The sequence below is a fragment of the Balaenoptera physalus genome, assembly GCF_965194825.1.
Source record: "Balaenoptera physalus genome assembly, chromosome: 8".
Classification (NCBI taxonomy): domain Eukaryota; kingdom Metazoa; phylum Chordata; class Mammalia; order Artiodactyla; family Balaenopteridae; genus Balaenoptera; species Balaenoptera physalus.
This window is the reverse complement of record NC_138887.1, coordinates 20,912,443-20,932,238: the sequence shown is the minus strand read 5'-3', so window position 1 is coordinate 20,932,238 and position 19,796 is coordinate 20,912,443. Positions and strand designations below refer to the sequence as shown.

The 19,796-nt window shown below is 36.4% G+C and overlaps 1 protein-coding gene and 1 long non-coding RNA gene across 10 annotated transcripts in view; both read right to left on the bottom strand.

Annotated features, from left to right (window-relative positions):
* The window catches only part of LOC309666291, a 48,021-nt gene extending 37,832 nt beyond the window's left edge, over window positions 1-10,189 (bottom strand). Inside the window, exons 1-4 of the long non-coding RNA XR_014267002.1 lie at window positions 8,279-10,189; window positions 7,653-7,748; window positions 6,802-6,881; window positions 5,236-5,296 (exon numbers count right to left, since the gene is read on the bottom strand). This is a non-coding gene — a long non-coding RNA (uncharacterized lncRNA). The remainder of the gene's footprint in view (window positions 1-5,235; window positions 5,297-6,801; window positions 6,882-7,652; window positions 7,749-8,278) is intronic.
* A 2,602-nt stretch (window positions 10,190-12,791) lies between these two features.
* The window catches only part of PHTF2 (putative homeodomain transcription factor 2), a 124,859-nt gene continuing 117,854 nt past the window's right edge, over window positions 12,792-19,796 (bottom strand). For all 9 annotated transcript variants that reach the window (XM_082473489.1, XM_082473490.1, XM_082473494.1 and 6 more), the window contains 4 exons: window positions 19,396-19,551; window positions 18,025-18,120; window positions 15,875-16,000; window positions 12,792-15,194 (listed from right to left, as the gene is read on the bottom strand). In XM_082473489.1, coding sequence (XP_082329615.1) covers window positions 15,174-15,194; window positions 15,875-16,000; window positions 18,025-18,120; window positions 19,396-19,551 — 399 coding nt within the window. In that variant the 3' untranslated portion in view covers window positions 12,792-15,173. The remainder of the gene's footprint in view (window positions 15,195-15,874; window positions 16,001-18,024; window positions 18,121-19,395; window positions 19,552-19,796) is intronic.

Sequence of the window (19,796 nt, the reverse complement as noted above, 5' to 3'; positions counted from 1 at the left end):
CTGTTTTCACCTCTAGAGACAACCTCTGCTAGCTTTTTGGAGTATTTCTTTCCAGCAACCCACCCATTTAAATGCATACAAGTGAAGGCCAGATTCTTGTCTCTAACTGAACTGTGAGCCTTAGCTCGATCTACGGAAGACCAAGGATCTTATATTTAATTCCAAATGCAAATTTCTTTGCTTGAATATTCTAGAATATAATAACCACCTGGCAAGTTGCCTTTTCATTTTGATAGTACCAATCTAGAAACAACATGTAGGTGATAAGCTACATTCTGAAATATGACTAAAATGACACTACAGATCTTATTTTTATGAGTAAACAAATTCAGACTTTACATTTTTGTTCAGTTCTTCTAGGCTGAAAAACACAGGAATGAGATTCCAAAGTGGATTAGTAGAGAGAGCTTGTTATTAAAGGCTGCCACTTCAGAGAAAACAGAGTATGTCTTGCATACTAAGCATTTCTGGCACTGTGAATAAATCCTTCACCTATGTGTTCACTCTACTTTGCACTCCCAAAGAGCCTGGAGGTGATTACTCAACTAAACATTAAATTTGATGAGGACTCTGTATTAAGAGATCATCCTCTTTGATTTTTTATTGATTTGTAGACTTTTAATACCAACTCTGATTCTACACGTCTGTTACACATCAGGGTTAAAGGAAAGATTCAGGTAGAAAAGATTTAGAATTAAAAGGAAGCATGAATGTGTTGGCAGGAATGAAAATCACTGAGTGGGAATGCTCTGGGTGCAGCTGACTCTATTCTTGACATAACAAAAGTTGGTAAAAAGCCTCAGAGCAAAGATGAAATCTAAACCATGCAGATGAAATGCTTGAAAAGCAATAGGAAAAGAAACTGTTGCTAAGAAGAGAATTGGGGGACTCAGAAGAAAATGTCAAATTCCCAACAATGCTGTAATAGCCACATGATTGTATTTCTTTTTAAATCATAAACACATAATAGGCATAGTTTGCTTCACTTCATGACACTTTAAGGGTGCAGGCTGCAGTCTGCCCAGCACCCTTCCAGTCACCAAGCTGCCTCCGTCTCATTCCATGTGGTTCTGATGGGACTGCCAATACCAATTTATCCTCTACTCCCTGCCAAAGGAGTGGGCACATAACCAGTCTGGCTAACCGAGGTTCTTCACAGCCCTGTCTAAGGTCATTGGTTCAAAGGATGGGCATATGGCCCAAGTCAAGTCAATGAAAGAGTCTCCAAAGGATTGGTCGGTGGATGCTGGGAGAGAGTGCATCTTTGGTTTCTATCTCTGGGTTCATGAGCTCAAAGGTCCATATGAGCTTAGAGCTTCTGGTGGCAATTCTGTGGCTGAATGGAGAACAAAGCAAACAGAGGTAAGCAGAAGGGAATGGGCAGAAAATGGGAAGGAATAGGAAGAGGGAAGAGAACTTAGAGTGAAGCCACAATGGCACTTTGAACACTTGGATCCAACTGTGTCACAGCCAGTACTAGCTCAGCTTGGCTTCCCAATTATATGAGTCAATAAATGCTCCTTTGTGCTTAAGCCAGTTTGATGTAGGTTTCTGTTACTTGCAGACAAAGACCTAGAAAGGCTTCTGACTCCCACTCTGTAATTGTGGAGAAACAAAGTCCCGGAGAGGTGTTACCAAGATTAGACAGTAAGGTGAGGGAAGGTCCTGGTTCTCTAGTGTGTGCCAGTGAACTAACCAGCATACTGAAAATAACCACAGAATCACAAAACTATAGATTCCTTTTCTACACGCCAGACATGCAATCTTCTGGCCTCCACGTGGAGCATCGTGAACAGTATCAGCCTTTGTCATAGCACTGTAATTTCTGGACTCCAAGAGAACCCTGGACTCCGAAAATGTCTTCCTTTTAAGTCTACCATAGTGTTTTAATTTTCTCCTCTAGTTTCTTTTTCCTCCTTAAGGAAAAAAAAAGATGGAATTTACTTTTAGTACTATCTCAAAAATCCTAAGTGCCGGAGGAATAACTGGGCCTTACAAATGTCAAGACAGAAGCTGAAAAATGAGGAATCTACATTACTCTGTGTCTCTTGGGAGCCAGGTGGCTTAACTTTTGCTTGATTGTTCTTCTCCTTCCTTCTTCTATCTGCTTATGGGTCTTCTCATTCTTGTAACCGTGCCCTCCCCAGCACCAGGGTTACCCAACTTCTAAGTTCAAGCAACCCACAGTAAACACTTTAGTACATTTACATCAATTGTTCTCAGATTTTTTGGTCTCAGAATCACTTTACACTCTTAAAAATTATTGAGGAACCCAAAGACCTTTTGTTTGCATGGGTTATATCTATCAATATTTACCATGTTCAAAATTAAAACAGAAAAATTTTAAACACTTATTTAATTCATTTAAAGATAATGATAATAAATGTTATCCTTAAAATTTTTTATAAAAACCATATTTTCCACAGGAAACAAAAAAATAGCTTAAGGTGTAGAATTGTTTTAAATCTCTGCAAGTCTCTTTAATTTCTGGCTTCTGGAAAATGGATGAGATTTCTGCTTCCAAACGAGACGGAAATAACAGGAATCAGATTTACCATCCTCCTTGAAACAACTAAGAAACTGGATAAGATATATAATGGTAGATTAGACATGGGAAAAGAAAAGATTAGTAAACATGAAGATCTCACAATTAAAACCATACAAAATGAAACACAGAGAGACAAAAAGCTGAAAAAAAAGTGAACAGAATATCACTGATACTTAGGAAAGCTTTGAGAAGACTAATATACATGTATTTGGAGTCCCTAAAGCAGATGAGGGACAGAAAATAATTTTTTAAGAAATAATGGCCAAGATTTTAACAAATCCAAATTTGATGAAATTAATAAACCCATAGAAACAAGAGTCTTAATGAGTTCCAAGCACAGGAAACACAAACAAAGCCACACCAAGTCACTTCATAATCAAATTGCTTAAAACTAGTTGTCCAAAAACCAAGGCAAAATAAAGACTTTTTCAGATATACAAAAGCTGAAAGAATTTATCACTAGCAGATCTACATTAAAATAAATATTAAAGGAAGTCCTTCAAGCAAAAGGAAATCTAGATCTAAACAAACGGATAAAGCAGACCAGAACTGGTAATTATGTCAAAAAATATAAAGGTTTCTTTTTATTGTTTAAATACCTTTAAAAGACAACCAATTATTCAGAGTAAAAACAACTACAATGCACTGTGGAATTTATAACATGTGGAAACAAAATGTATGACACAACAGCACAAATTCTCAGAGGGAAGAAATGGAAGCATATTATTACAGAGTTCTTCTTCTGTATGCCAAGTGATATAACATCAATTGAGAGTAGAATGTGGTAAGTTTAAGATGTATATTACAAACCCTAAAGCAACCAATGAAACAAAACAAACAGCTATAAGCCAACAAAAATGATAAAAAGGATCATGAAAAATGCACAACCCAAAAGCAGGCAGAAAAAAGATAAAAGGGAACAAGGAACTGTTGGGACAAATGGAAAACAAATGTCAACATTGTAGGCTTAAATCCAGCCATATCAATAATCACATTTTATGTAAATGGTCTAAACATCCTAATGAAAAGACAGAGATTCGGAGACTGGATAACAAAGCAAGACCTAACTATATCCTGGCTACAAAAAAACTCACTTTAAAAATGAAGACACAAATTGGCTGAAAGTAAAAGGATGGGAAAATATATGCCATGCTAATACTAACCAAAAGAAAGCCAAAGTGGCTACGTTGATATTAGACAAATAGATTTCAGAGCAGAGTATCTTAACAGGGATAAAGAGGGTCATTTCATAATATAAAGGGATCAATTTGTCAAAAGTTCATAACAAGGCTAAACATGTATGCACCTAATAAGAGGACTTCAAAATAAATGAAGCAAAAACTGATACTAATGAAAAGAGAAACAGCTAAATAACAATTATATTTGGAGATTTCAATACCCCTTCCTCAATAACTGATAGAAAAAGTAGACAGAGAATCCGTAAGTACACAGAAAACGTGAACAATGCTATCAACCAATTTGACCTGATTGATATTTATCATACACTCCACCAAACAATAGCAGAATACACATTCTTTTCAAGTGTACATGGATTATTTAAAGGTGACATCACTGGGTGGAATCTGAAACCATACCTTATATATTTTAAACTGTTACATTAAAATACATTGATCCTTGGGGCTTCCCTGGTGGCGCAGTGGTTGAGAATCTGCCTGCCAATGCAGGGGACACAGGTTCGAGCCCTGGTCTGGGAGGATCCCACATGCCGTGGAGCAACTAAGCCCGTGTGCCACAACTACTGAGCCTGCACGTCTGGAGCCTGTGCTCCGCAACAAGAGAGGCCGTGGTAGTGAGAGGCCCACGCACCGCGATGAAGAGTGGCCCCCACTTGCCACAACTAGAGAAAGCCCTCGCACAGAAACGAAGACCCAACACAGCCAAAAATAAATAGATAAATAAATAAATAAATAAATAAATAAATAAATAAATAAATAAATAAAGTGAAATTCTAAAAAAAAAAAAATACATTGGTCCATATTATGCTTTGATGGATCTCTCACCCATACATGAAAGATCCATCACCTTGCACAGCCCTGAAAGAGTCTTGGCAATCCCCAGAAGGCCCTGAAGCACACTTTGACAACTACAGATTTAGATTATTCAATTTTTTAAAAGAGTTAAATTATCAACTGAGTTGTAGGCAACTCTTGTGGCCTAGCTGACCATAAAGAATCTGTTACTGGGCTTCCCTGGTGGCACAGTGGCTGAGAATCTGCCTGCCAATGCAGGGGACACGGGTTCGAGCCCTGGTCTGGGAAGATCCCACATACCGTGGAGCAATTGGGCCCGTGAGCCACAACTACTGAGCCTGCGCGTCTGGAGCCTGTGCTCCACAACAAGAGAGGCGGCGATAGTGAGAGGCCCGCGCACCGCGATGAAGAGTGGCCCCCGCTTGCCACAACTAGAGAAAGCCCTCGCACAGAAACGAAGACCCAACACAGCCAAAAATAAATAAATTAATTAATTAATTAAAAAAAAATAAAAAGGAAAAAAAAAATATCCTCTTGAAATGAAGTACCTAAAAGACTTGCTGTATCTGTGCACCACAGATGAGCACTCAGGGGAGCAGAGAGGGGCTAAACGTCACTGACACCACTCAGCTGACATGTTCTGTCTGAACATATTGTCAATCTTTAAGTCCTTGAGGCAGGAACAGTACTACTTACACGTGCTGTCAGCATGTAACAAGGATCAACAGGGTCTCCGGGTACGAGAAGCGCCAAGAAACTAATAAATAAAAAAAGAGAAAACAGTGGCACATTATTTAGGGCACAAAATTTTAAGTTGTCAACATAGCAGACACATTTGTTCTAGCCTCTGCAATCATGTACCCACTAACAATGTCTTCATCACTGTCTAAATGTTTTTGATAATGTAGACCAAAGTTTTAATAATGACAATACTGGCTCCCTAAGAGTAACTGGTGACAGGGGGCAGAGCTAAAAAATCCTCCTCTCCTCAGAATCTCTGGGGGTGGGACAAATATGTCATTTTTTTAAAAAGTGTCCAGGTCATTCTAACAGGCAGCCAGGGTTGAGCCCATCATGAAGACATCACACTCTTAGTAAACCTTACGGTCTCCCTCTGCTGCTCCCTCTTTATTCAACCCTCAGGGAGAATGTTATGTTCAAAGACCTATATTACATGTTTGGGAACATATAAAAATTGTAAGACAGACTTTGTTTCGAAGAGCTCTTATAATCTTATAATAAACACAAAGATGTTACGTTCTGTTATGGCGGCAGAATTAAGCTGGTTTACATTATGTGCCTACCTAACCTTTTAATAAGATGCTTAAAGAGGACAGAAAAAGTAAGTTGCAAACAGAAGGTCAAACCAAACAATGCACAGAGTCAAGTACAGAGGTTCTGTCGCTCTCTGGCAACATGGCATTCAGAGTTCAGTACCGTGTAGGGACTGGAGCATGGAGGGAAAAAGGAAATGGAAATCAATCAAGGATCCCATCTCACAATCTTGGGATTCACCTATTTAGAATGAGACAAGCCCATAGAAAATAAGAAAGGAGTTGCCACCATGAGCTACATTTTAGGTATGGTGGAAGATCACTGGAAGAAGAAATTTCTGTTCCCAGAGTTTTAAAATAAGGCCTACTAATGAGATGTGATCTGATTAGCTCCTTGGGCAGATAGTAAAATGGCTGAATCAAGACAAAGTGATTTCAAAAAATTAGTAAAACCTAAAACTGAAGAGGATCTTGTCTTAATACCAAGGCTCTGTTGAAAAGTGTGATTGCTTAATCCCACAACACCAAAACAAACGAAAGGTCACTTGGGAGCAGTGAAAAGACTAATTTGCTAAACAGAAGGGCCACAGTAAGAAACAAAAGGGTTCCAAATTACCTGCCCCATGGAAAACAGGTTCCCTTAAATTAGAACAACAGATGAAAACAGACTTCTGTTAGAATAGTGGAGCAGCTAAATTTCTCCACAAGAAAACCTTTTTAATTTCCATTTAGAAACTAGATGCTTGTAAATTAAGTATTTATATTAGGAAATTACAACCACAGTCTACTCTCTGAGAATAAAAGGAGTCTTAATTCTACTGCTCATTAGCAGTAAAGAAAGAAAATGTAAAGAAAAAAAGTCTCAGAATGGTAAAGTTCAATGGGAACAGATCAAGTTATTTTAATTCTGTCCCATCTTTATTCAGATAGAGAGTAAATGGCTACTACAGGTCACCTAGGAAATCAGCCTAAAAGCAAAGATACAAACCTAGGTTCCTGATACTCAGAGCAGGGCCTTCCTTCTATGCCGCATCTCCTGCATGTTCAACTGAGATGAAAAATATTCCACTGGAGATGAGAAAATATGACTTTCAGGATCACCCACTAAATGACAATGTACTCTACACAGTATCATTCTACACGGATATGGAGGACCCAATGCATCAACTAAACCAGTCCCTGTTTCCAAGCAGGTGAACCCCACAGCTGCCTGAAGCGTCTCTAGAGTTGGGGTAGCCACAGTTTCTACCAACATTCTGTGTTGAATAAGATGCTTGATGCTTTTTGTTTCATGCTTTTTGTGCGTGTGACTAGCCAAAATCTCACAATACAATTCAACTTACTATCTGCTGCTTTAAATTCTGGTGTTGATGAAGAACAGCTGATTAGGGCCTTCCCTGTAAGCTGTCACATGCTCAAAGACAAATGTGAGCCTTCCATTTCCTTCATTTCCATATTGAGTAATCCAAGTGCTTTCTCCCAAAGCCTGATTTTTCATCCCTTTAACAATTTAGATTTCTTTCTTTAGACAGCTTCAGTTTCTCTAGTTCATTTTCCAGTTGGATAATTTCTTTAATTTACTGAGATCACTCTGAATCCTTGCCTCTTATCCAAAAGGGATGCTAATAAAAATAATAATGCTAATATTTAACAGTTGTGAGATGACTACATACCAGGTACCAAACTAAGCACTTCCCCTAAGTGGCAGGATTATTTGGGATATTTGCTGCTGGAAGAGACTCGAAAGAATGAGTGACGTCTTTCCCTCCCCTATTCCAAGAAGACAGCCACACAATTCTATTTTGAGCTTGAGTCCCTCCTCTCCATGGGTATCATTACCTTTGGAGCTTCTGGGCTGAAAACAGAAGTTCTCAAGGTCCACAAGGCAACTCCTCAGCCAGGCTTTGGTTTGGAAGTCTGGTGGATTGACAGCATCTGGTGGAAAATGAGAGGGTGAGGGTTGCTGGGAGAGGGGCACATCCCCCAGACAGGCTGCAGATGTGCAATGGAGCACAGCTGTGAGGCATCTGTGGCAGGAGATGGGCACTAATATCCGAGGCCTTGAAGCAGAGGTGAGGATCCTGAAGCTGGGCCTGGGGTCGGGGGGGGGGGAGGACCTCTGTGGGGAGCATCTCTGAGCTGGCTGGAGCATCCATGCCCAACAGACACAGGAAGCGCTGGCCAGGCAGAAGCATCAGAATGGAGGGATAGCTACCACCAGAGAATAAGGACCAGGCCTCTTCCATCTTTTCCAGGTAGTAGCTGAATCCCCTGGGTTTTGTGTCAATCTAGGGAGGCGAGGCTCCTCCAAATATAACATACTGAATTCTTGATAGTATTCTGAGTAGGTGCTCAATGTCAGATTTAGTTTGATTGAGGACAAATAAATTGATGTTTTGCTGCATAGGAGGGTGGTGGACCAGGTCCATGCTCATCACACAGACGTTCTCTAATTTTATACTCACAAGAACCATTTTAGGCTCCAGCAGCAGCTCTCCACCTCATTTTACAGATGAGGCTTAGGGAGGTTAAGTAACTTGCCCAAGGCCATACACATGCTGCAAAGAATCCCAGCTCTGCCTGATTCCAGAACCCATGATCCTTATCATACTGCAGACGATTTGGGCTACTCTGTAATTAAAAAAAAAAAAAAAAGACAGACAGATTTAACTTTGCAAATAATTATAAATTAACTACATCATCCAAACGTGGAGAAAGAAACCAAAGTCAATTTAATTTTATATATTCTTAGATACAAATTTGTGCTGTGTCAGTTTTTTTAATGACATAAAAATTCTAGCATAGATTTAACATGGACTAAAATTTTAAGTTAAAAAACTTAATTCTCAGCCTGGAGCTGTTCACTAAGTACCCAAGTGAAGAATGTGGTACCTTAGTTTAGTATTCACCAAGCAACTATGACATGCCAGAACTGTACTAGGCAGTCCTAATCTCTGAGGATAAGATTCAAATTCCTTGGTTTCACAAAGTCACCTGCTAGCATCATCTTCATCCCTTGTCAACAAACATCATCTTCTCCAGCTATACTAAACTGCTTGCATGTGACACTTACACTGGCAACTCCATTACAGCACATACCCTCCACAAGCTAAAAGTTTTTTGCATGACTATCACCTCCTTGCCTCCAGGTTTAATGAAAAGAGGACCTATATTTTAATATCTATACCCCTAGTACCTAGCTCGGTGCCTAGCACGTAATATTCAAATACTATTCATAGAATGGATGAAAGAAAAACTGAATAAAATTGCAATTTTAAAAGTACTTGGTCTGTTTCCCATATTTGCAAGACTAACCTCTTACCCTAAGGTCTTTCCCCAAACAGTAGATTCATATTATGAGAATCTTTCAGCACCACTAATCTGACCCAGTAAATTCTGGCTGAGAGCAAGAGTAAGGGGATAAATAGAAGGCAGGAAAGCTGCCAGCTCAAAGTCTGCATTTCCAGGCAAAATCAAGTAAATGCATTTGCAAAACTGGGTATATATCCCAAGGGATGCAAACTGGTCATAGGCTTTGGCAACAAGCCTATTTTGCTTTAAAGCACACCTCTTAGTACAAGGTTAGGAAAACCAGTAATTCCCATATATAAATAATTGATCAAAACTTGTAAGAGAATTTGACAAAAACAACCCCAAACTCTTAGAAACCAGTCAAGGAGACTATTAAACAACTACAGAAAGTAAATGATTACATTTAGCACAAGAGTCAGATTTAATTTTAAAAGACAAAAAAGAAAAGCAAGCCACTAATTTTAATTTCAGATCACTGTTGAAGACACAGAATTGAATAACATTATAAAAAGGAGGGAACAAGCAAAACTTTTAGTCCTGAGATTGTTAACTATTTTGTAGACACAGGAGGCATAAATATGTTGGAAGGGTAGATAGCATAGATAGCCAAGTACTATACTTAGATAGGAGTAGAAAGATACAGGGAGAGAGCCAATTAGGGAAGAAAAATGGCTTAAGATTAAACAGCCAGCCAAACGTATGAGGCTTGTCCAGGCTGGCAGTCATCCTTTGGTTACTGCAGGTGATGAGTTTATCATAGGGATAAATGGGGACATCTGAACTCACAGTTCAGGACACAAGATGAAGCTACCACAGTCTGAGACCAGCTCTAATGATCCAACAGCACAGCTGGCCAAGCTGTCACTCAGTCTCTCTGCCTCTTGACAGTTTGGGGCAGTTGCTGCTTGTTTCTTCTCCCTTCTCCACTATGACTACTTTCTCTCTGCTTTAGGGCTTTGTTAATTCATGGTTTCTTTTGGGCCTCTGCTTTTCTAGCAACTCTTCCTGCTTACACTCTGTCCTGACTCAAACTTGCAGTAACAGAGATTCTGACTGGGTCAGCAACTCACCGTCAAGGATGCAAAGCCTCTACAGGGCAAAGCTCTTGTGCCAGCTGGTTTCATGGATTCCTCAAGGCCTATAAAATGGCTGGCTGCTTTAGGGCCAGGCACCAATTACTGACCCATTCAGCTGTGGCTGAGAAAGAAAAGTGAAATAATCCAACCAAGCTTGACCAACTTCCTGCTTTGTTCAGACGAGGGCTGAGAGTGTAGCAAGCCCTCACAGAGCCATCTAGTATACAGTGGTCCCATCCAATCTACAACCATCAAATTTCATACTCTAGATTCAAGCACCTCTCATTGAAATATAAATGGTTTATAACATAAAATTGGAAAAGGAAAGACTGAAGATGATGACAGGGGGAAAACTGAGGAGATATTCTATAGGAGGGCAAGGACAGAATCCTGAGCACTGATGGAGAGCTGGCCTCAGAGAGCAACATCTCTTTCACAGAACTGAAGAAGGGAGAAAAAGAATTCATGCGTGATGATTTTTATCTCTTTGGTAAAGTTAGAGGAATAAAATGCCTATAGTTATAGGATGAGAGGGATTAGGAGCTTGAGGATAATAAAGGAGCTTTGGAAGAACCATTGTAGGGAACACACAAGTAGACAAAAGATTGATTAAAGAAAAAACATTGCCAAATATAGGACTCAGAAGTTCCAGTAATATCTTGATAAGCACCATTTGCAGAAAGTCAAGTCAGATATTCTCCAGCAACTCAAAGTTGAGCAGACAACTTAAGGTTAAGGGTTGAGACCAGGTAAAAGACAAAAAGTCTCTAGGATGTTACCAGTGAGGGAATCTACCATATACATGAGACAGAGATCTAATAATGAAAAGATATGAATGGAATATGCACCTGAGAATTCAGCAAAGTCGTTCATAATTGGATATAATATGTAGGCAAACAAAAGAATGAGAACACTTCCCCTTCCACATTTTAGCATGCCTGCTTATGAAGAAAAGAAATTAAACGTCAACTCCTTGTAAAAGAATTCTTCATGTATGATAATTTATATGAAGCATGATTCTTAGTTATATCTCATATTTGGCAGGGATGCTTATGATATCTTATGTAATATGAATGCTTTAGCTTGCAAATTTTTGTTAATTGTCCTAGGCCATTACTTATTTGGAAGGGGAAGAGAACCAATCTTTCTTCACACCCAATACATGTCAGTTCCAGTGCCAGGTGCTTTACATATGTTATCTTATTAATCTTCCTAATAGTCCTGTAAAATAGGTATAACTGTGAGTAAGTTACAGCTGAGAAAACCAAAGTTCACAGAGGTTAAGTAATTTGCCCAAAAATGTAAAACAAGTTTGACTCCTAAGCATGTGTTCTTTCCAAGAGGTTACACTGCAGAGAGCTGAATAGGAAGCTGTCAAATGAATTCTGACTTTCTCCTATTGCCAAAAGCTTAGTAGTTTATATATGACCTTACTACAAATATGGACTGATTTAAAAATATCTTTGTTCTCTCCAGAATATTTTTCTATGTTTTAATTATTTTGATCCGTCAAGAGGTACAGAGGTGCTGTTACAGAACACACCTTCAAAGGGAATAAAGGAGTGTGGGTCCTAGTCGTGGAACCTTAGGCAAGCTTTTTAACCTCTTTTGTGGCCTCAGTTTTTTTATCTAGTAAAATGAGGACTTTGGACTAGGTGGTGTCTGGGTTGTATTTGACTCAAGTCGTCATTCATTCTTTCATTCATTCAGTAAATAGACTGAGATTAGGCACTATTTTATGTGCTGGGAAAACAGTGGTGAATGTAGTTACATTCTCATGGAATTTACACTCTCTAAAATTCCTGATCTTAAGACAGTAATTCTCAAGGTGGTGAGGAATCATAGGTGGAACAAATTTTCAAAGTCACTTAGGGAATACTTTTTTGAAAGTATACCTATACGACATCCTAGATCCACAGCCTACTCCTCACAAAGTAAGCACTGTGGGGAGCCAGTGCTATTGATAAGCATTTGTGGAATCTTTCTTAAAGGCTTGGTAGAAAAAAGGTTGAGAATTAGTGCTCTAAGTGATACAGCAAATTGAAGAGATGCAAGTCATATTGCTCTATTTGTAAGGGAGACTCATTAAGAGAGCCAATTCTAAGCTGAAAGTAAGTTGGAAAGTGCACTTGAATTAACAGTCCCTGATTAATTTAAGTCCTATGAACACTTGTACCAATCACATAACAGAAATATTAGAATGCTTACCCATGTTATTATTGGCCATAATCTCTCGCGCTGAATTCACGTGCAAAATCACTTGATTAAAAACACCACTATCCTTCTGGCAATTAATTTTAATATCCCAGGCTACAGCCAGTTTTCTGTTTTTAAATACAAACAAACAAGCAAACAAACATTAATGATGTCATAGCATTTGGGTGATGAAAAGCCTGCGCACATATTCTTCTTTCATATTCTGAGAATCAACAAAAACTGAAATGTTGGAAAGTTTTTAAAAATGTATTCCCACTCCTCTCAAATCTAACAGTTATACCTAAAGTTTATGCTACAGTAAATATAAAATTACCATAGAAATGTGCATGACTTGAAAATTAGAAAAAAAGAAAACACTTCTAGTTTAATACTGTCAGTCATAGAATGTTTTATTTTAAACTTGCTGTTCAAACTTTCAAATACGACATGTGTGGCAAAGAAACAACAGTTAACACACAACATCTGCCACAATTCTATCTTCGAACTGCCTTTTCTATATTATGTGATATGTTACAATTTCTTTCAATTTCTTAAATTCATTGTATTCTTAAAGGCAGCAATGTCAATTTTTCTGCTTTGAAAACAGTTCCATTAATGTTCTGAAATTACTTAAAATGACAACTTTTTCCTTTCAGTATTCTACTGCTGCCCACATTAGTGACATAATTCAACATATTAATACGTTGTTGAGAGGTACACTGTACTCAATAAATCAACTCCCAACTCTAAGTTAAATGAACTTCAATCAAAACCAAGCATCTTCCTAAATCAGTTTACTCAGCTACTTTTCTCAAAAATATTTCCATTCTGAAATAAGTTTTTCTGTGAGATACAATAGTTTCATTTTTATTCCTAACAGAACTCATGCTGTACTTTTTTTTCTCAAAATATATTCGATATATTCTGTGCAAAATGTTAAGTTCTGTATAGGTATGTACCTTATTCTGAAAAAGTTTATAAAATATAATTCCTAGAAACAACCTCAACATTAGACAATAGAGGAAGAAGAAACATATCAGAGAAAGCCTAATTTTTCACAGGAGAAAATAAGTATGTTCTTAAAGCTCCAGTAATACATTCCTTGAAAAAACTCAGAATGCACTTTGGTCATTATTAAACATATTAGAACACAGGCAAATAAAACAAAATACTTTTGTTGTTTTCTACATAAAGAAAATATACTACACAATGGCTGAATTGAGGCTGATCAAAAGGAATGGTGAGAGCAAAGTGATATTACCATATGGCTCTGTTCTCTACACATTCCTGATCTTAAAATTATGATTTGGGGATTAGAACCGCACCAATCAAATAAATAATTTACAATTAATTATTTTAAATTCCCGAAAACATGGTAAAAAATGTGAGGATATTCAACATGACACACCTTGCACCAAGAAAATTCTAGACTGTCTCAAATAAATTCTTTGTTTTAGAAACTAGATACCCAGTTTTAAAAAAAAGTTTGCTAAAACATTTCATGTTTCACATAACTCCTAAAATTTCTTGATTGTACAAACATAACAACTTAAAATCAAGGCCCAATGTAAGATACCATCATATTCGCCCTATTTACCTAACATGCCAACAGGATAAGTTCTCATTTGGAAACTTGGCAAATCATTTAGGGGGGAGGGGGTTAACTTTCTAGGTTAAAAGCATCTAAAATAGCCCTTATATAATTGGGGGTTGAGGGGGCAGATGTACCAGACTAAGTTTAGAAGGTAGAATTTGCAAGCTATAGCTATTTTTCCTGAAAATTCAGATACAGTTTTACAACTAACAATCAGAAGAATATTTAACTGGTTCTTAACCTTATTCTTAAGTTGTTCATTTGAGTGTGGTATGAATAGCATATACTATAGTGTACCATAGGGAGAAAATTATTTTACTTGAGTAAACATAATGTACTTTAGTAATATCAATAGGCACTTCACTTGTGAGATGAGCATATACCTCACTCAAAAGGATACCATATCATGCCCTAGTACACTATAACATATCCCATATAAAGATACGCATTAAAAGTAACAATTTTAAAAAGTGCACATTTTGAGCATGCACAGTTGGAGCTGTGCAAACAGCCCAGTGTTTCAAATAAATACAATTATTACTAGTTAATTTTTATCAAAATATCTTACAGTATGGTAACCATTTACAATTATTGCTCTATTAAGAGTTTTATCATCAAAGAGCACTTGTTGACCTGTTGTGTAATACCATATATATTAATACTGAAGGGTGCTTAAACTGCAGCTTAATCAGTTTAGATCCTGGCATTGTTCCAAAATAATTCAAAAGAAACCCTGACTGGATCTTGATTTACTGAAGAAAATGCTTTATGTGTTTAGCTGAGTCCAATGCTAGGTTATAAAGTTAAAGAAGTTTTCCTCAAGTAAGGCAAGTCACGGCATTGACGGAGAAACAGTGCTTAGCAATGGCTTCTCTTCTCACGATTTGTTATTTTGTCATTATTTATGAGCAATTACCAGGATCTCAAGTATCTGGATATCAGTTTTATCACCCTTTCAACAAGTAAGTACATCAAAGCTAAAAATAAAATATAAAGACTAAAATAAATGTAAAAAACAGTGAACAAGTGAAATAAATATAAGAATTGCACAGGACAGTCTGATGTAAACACTTCAATTTCCCAGCTGAGACTCCTGAAGCAAAGAGTCAGTGACTGCTTTCAGGCAGCTTAGTTGGTACTCTTATTCTGGAAAAGAGGCTACATCTTCTTTTCTCTGAATTGTCATGATTTAATCTTCCAAAGCTAGTGAAAAAATAATAGAAATAGTGACCATCAGAGCCAGTTTTGATATTGCAACTTATTAAATTATATCGCATAATACTGTTTTTATCTAAATTTCATTCATAAACAAGTGTAGGTTCTACTATTTTAAATTCTTTTATCCTTTTATTTTCAAGAAGAATTCACCTTAAACAAATAAAAACGTGAAAATCAGATTTCTCTTGCTTTTTTTTTTACTAGGAAGTGGCAATATACATATACTACTTGTTAATATGAATATACTACACCTTACTCACTAGCAGCTTTGCACATGTTGGAGGATGTATGCATTGCTATATAGATAAATAATATAACTTATGGCCAAAACCAGAAATAGGGCTCTTTTTTTTCTTTTTTATCACCTAAATTAGATTCAGATTATAGATGAGTAAAAATAAATACTTCCACTTATCCTATACAAGAGTCCCATTTGTAATGAATACTGTTCCAAATTAGGAGTTCCATCCGTATTATAAACCAAGAATATTTATCATTCTTTGAAATTAAATGTGAAATTATTTAATTAATACTTAATATTATACAATATAATCAAAATGACTACCTTACTGTACATGTGAGATCTCAAGAGTGCTGGGGTAAAATAAATGTCACAAAAATGTAATAAGGCATTAAGAAATTTAAAAATACCTGCAGGCTCTTACCTTTAAATTAAATCCAAGTAAGTCACTGATAACACCAGAAACAGCTGACAGGATGACAACCTGGGTGATGTTATAAAGCAGTGGATTCATTGTAAGCCCATATAATCTAAAGGGACTGTCCAATTCCTAGCAAAAGAGGAAAAAACCATGAGCCCAGATTCATTAAGAATTATCAGTTAAATTAATTCAGAACAATATGCAAAGAGAATTTTTAGAAACACTGTTTCAAAAAAAAGTTACAAATTATGATAGTTTTAGAAAGAATAAACTTGGTTGAACTTGAAATAAGTAAATATACTTTTAGGTTTTCTTAGGAGAAAATGACTTTCATTTAAAAGAACTCTGTAACCTAAATTTGTAACTCCAATTTCTGTCCCATATGAATGACTACTAAAGTATCAATCTAGTAGGTACAAGGTTAAAGAATATTTTTTATTATAAGAATAGAAACTGAAAGAGAACAATGTCTTTTTGCAGAAGATTTAGAAATTTAGTTAGCCAAATTTTCAGCCAATATTAATACAGATAGTAAAAACTCCCCCTTGAAACAATTTTCAAATACATGGATTCATTAATTAAGTGACTGATTCAAACATTTAACATTCTATATGTGCCAGGCACTGTGCTAGACTCTGGGAAGTTAAGATTCAGTCCCCATGCTGAAGGACTTTGCAGTCTAATAGACATGCAAATAAATAATTCAACTACAAGAGTCCACAAAAGAGATATGCATAAAAGGCAGAGGGCCATAGAGGAAGGTGCTCCTGAAACTTAGTGCATGGGGGGAAAGCGGGTATTCCCTAAGACACAGGAGAACATGGCACCTTTGAATTACTACAGGTTGTGCAAGGGAAGACGTACCTTACATACTACTTAGGTAAGGGTCATTCTTTGGGCAAACTGTGCCTAAAGACTGGCACTAAAGGAATTTAATTGGGGGAGTAGTATATCAGATGTGCGTGTGAGAAGTACGGATTAGAGAGCAGCGAGACCAGAAGGAGGAACACACTAAGAGCTCAGTGTACCGAAAGCTCAAGTGAGATACGATGAGGGTCTGACTTAGAGCAGTACTGAGAGGGAAGAGGGGACGAATTGGAAGATTTTGAGAGGTTGAGTCAATGGGCCCGAGAATTTCTTGGCTGTGAAAAGTGAGAGAGAAGACGCAACCTATATATTAAGTCCCAGGTTCTGACTAGAAGACTGTTGTGCTTTGTATTTTAGTTATTCTTATATTTCTTTCTACTTTGCAATTGAAGCTACTCACAAGTGTCATCTTTATAGCCTCCTCCCGTCTAGCATAGTGCCTACACTATCAAGATACTCAATATTTACTTATCAAAAAACCCACCCACCTCTTCTGAACTCTTTCAATGCCTTATACTGTGATGCGCAATCTATACCCACTTAATGCATTTTAAGACTGAAGAACTGACTGAAGAATTAACCATAGCACTGAGACACAACTAATTTCATACCATTCTATGAACACTTAAAAACAACTTTAAGAATTACATTCAATTTGTTACAGAAACTGAGATTTAAAAAAAATATTTTCCTTTTAAGAAGAAAAAGCATTACTAACATTGCAAAGCAGTGATAAAGATACTTTATTAAATTACCTCCGAAGAGTTATTATTATGAGATCAGATATACTGAAATTATATTTTTTGATTGTTACCAAAATGCTTTGAAAATTTAAATATTTATTGGTGATACCTATTTATTATAATGATTATGTATAACTACTTTTTAAACCAACTCAGGCAGAGCAAGCAGAAGACTGTTCTGAGAAATACAAAATGAAAAAAATTTGCAAATTAACATAAAATCTTCTTTTTTAAAATCTATTTTAAGTTCTAGGATGCAAAAATTTCCAAAGATGCCAACCTCTACAATATTCTAAACATTATTAAAAGTCTTAAAATTTCAAAAGTGAATAAAATTTCAAAATGCACTGATTTGGATTACTTTGATTAGTTTTTCAATGAGAAATAAAATGTATATTGCATGAATGTGCTCAAAAATAATTTGGAAAACAGTTTCGATAATCATGAAAACCAAACACCAAGTAGGATATACAAACAAAAAACTAAGATATAATGTTACAGCAGCATTTTCTACATCATGTCCATTTTCAATTTCGTTTTTACCTTTAGCAGTTTAGTAGCCAGTTTTAAAACATTATTCACTAGTGTCAGTTCCTCCTTTTTGTTAGGTTTCTTCTCCATTTTCAAGTAGAGGTTTATCTTTTATTGAAAAAGAATAAATAATTAAATATACTTAAAATTACAACAAATACTTTGTTTTTAAAAGGAATTTAGAGATATCTGCTAAAATAGTAGTAGTAGTTCTCTGGCTATTATTGAGATCATAGGTGATATTAATATTCTTCTTCATACTTAACCATATATTCCAAATTTCCTACAGTGAACATATTATTTTATAATAAGAAAATAATAACTGTTATTTAAACTTTTCAAATGTAACTAAAAGCTGAAAGAAGGAAAACTGGATGTCATTATTTAAAATGCAAAACACCTTAGTCACAGAGTCAAATCAACCCTGAGAATAAATAATAACTGGAGTAAGTAAATCAATTGGTTTGTTTGCTACTTTCCCCTTTCCCTCTAATTGACTTGGTCTGACATGGTTACCAATTTTTAAAAATCAAACTATCCCTGACGAAATTACTCAATAAGTTCACTAGAAATAAGTTTGTTTAAATAATTCCTATGAAATGATAAGGAAAACGTTTAAACAAATTCATTCAAAATAATGTTAAGCATCAAAATTACTATCCTTTATACTTTCTATTGAATGAAAGTTTATGCTTATTCAAATATGGCTCTGCTACACTGCAAAGCAAACATACCCCACTAATGGTTTAAAATCCATCATTTCTACAAATGCTACTTCCTTCTTATCAAATGAATATGCGACATAAAAACAGTAGATTAGACTTGAAGTCTGCATCAAGGCAGAAACACTGAAGAAAGGCTTGTGCCCTATCAAATTTCAAGTTGTGCTCTATAACACAAATGGTCTTAATCTAATAACATAGGTTCCTGAAAATTTTAAAGTAAGTATGGGACTTCCCTGGTGGTGCAGTGGATAAGAATCCGCCTGCTAATGCTGGGGACATGGGTTCGATCCCTGGTCCGGGAAGATCCTACATGCCGCGGAGCAACTAAGCCCGTGCACCACAACTACTGAGCCTGCGCTCTAGAGCCCGTGAGCCACAACCACTGAGCCCACGTGCCACAACTACTGAAGCTCCACGCGCCTAGAGCCTGTGTTCCGCAACAAGAGAAGCCACCGCAATGAGAAGCCTGCACACCACAACAAAGAATAGCCCCCACTCACTGCAACTAGAAAAACCCCGCGCGCGGCAACAAAAACCCAACACAGACAAAAATAAATAAATAAATAAATTTTTTAAAAATTGAAGTAAATGTAAACATTTCAGTTTAATATGTAGACTATAGACATTAATTTATAACATAATAAACATGCATTCTCACCTGTTCAGTAAGTAATATTGAGGTATTGCTATATTTTTTACTTGTTTCTGATCCAAGGGTAACAAATCTTAGGAGAAAAAGTGTTAACGAGATGCACCAGATTACCAGTTCCCAATTGTAGTGACAATCAAGGAAGATCTCATGTACATGAAGCAACTAAAAGTGTATGAAAAAGGCAATATGAAGAAACAATATGATTCAAACAATTTCTTTAAAAAAAAAATAACATTTTATTTCATACAGATAGATCATGGATATAGAATTACATTTTTAAAACATACCACATTTATTAGGAAATATTTCAAGCACGTAAAAGGTATAATGTAATCAAAACCCATCTAGTTACTTTTGTCAAATCTTAATATTTTGCAATATTCTTTCAGATTTTTGAAAAATAGAAG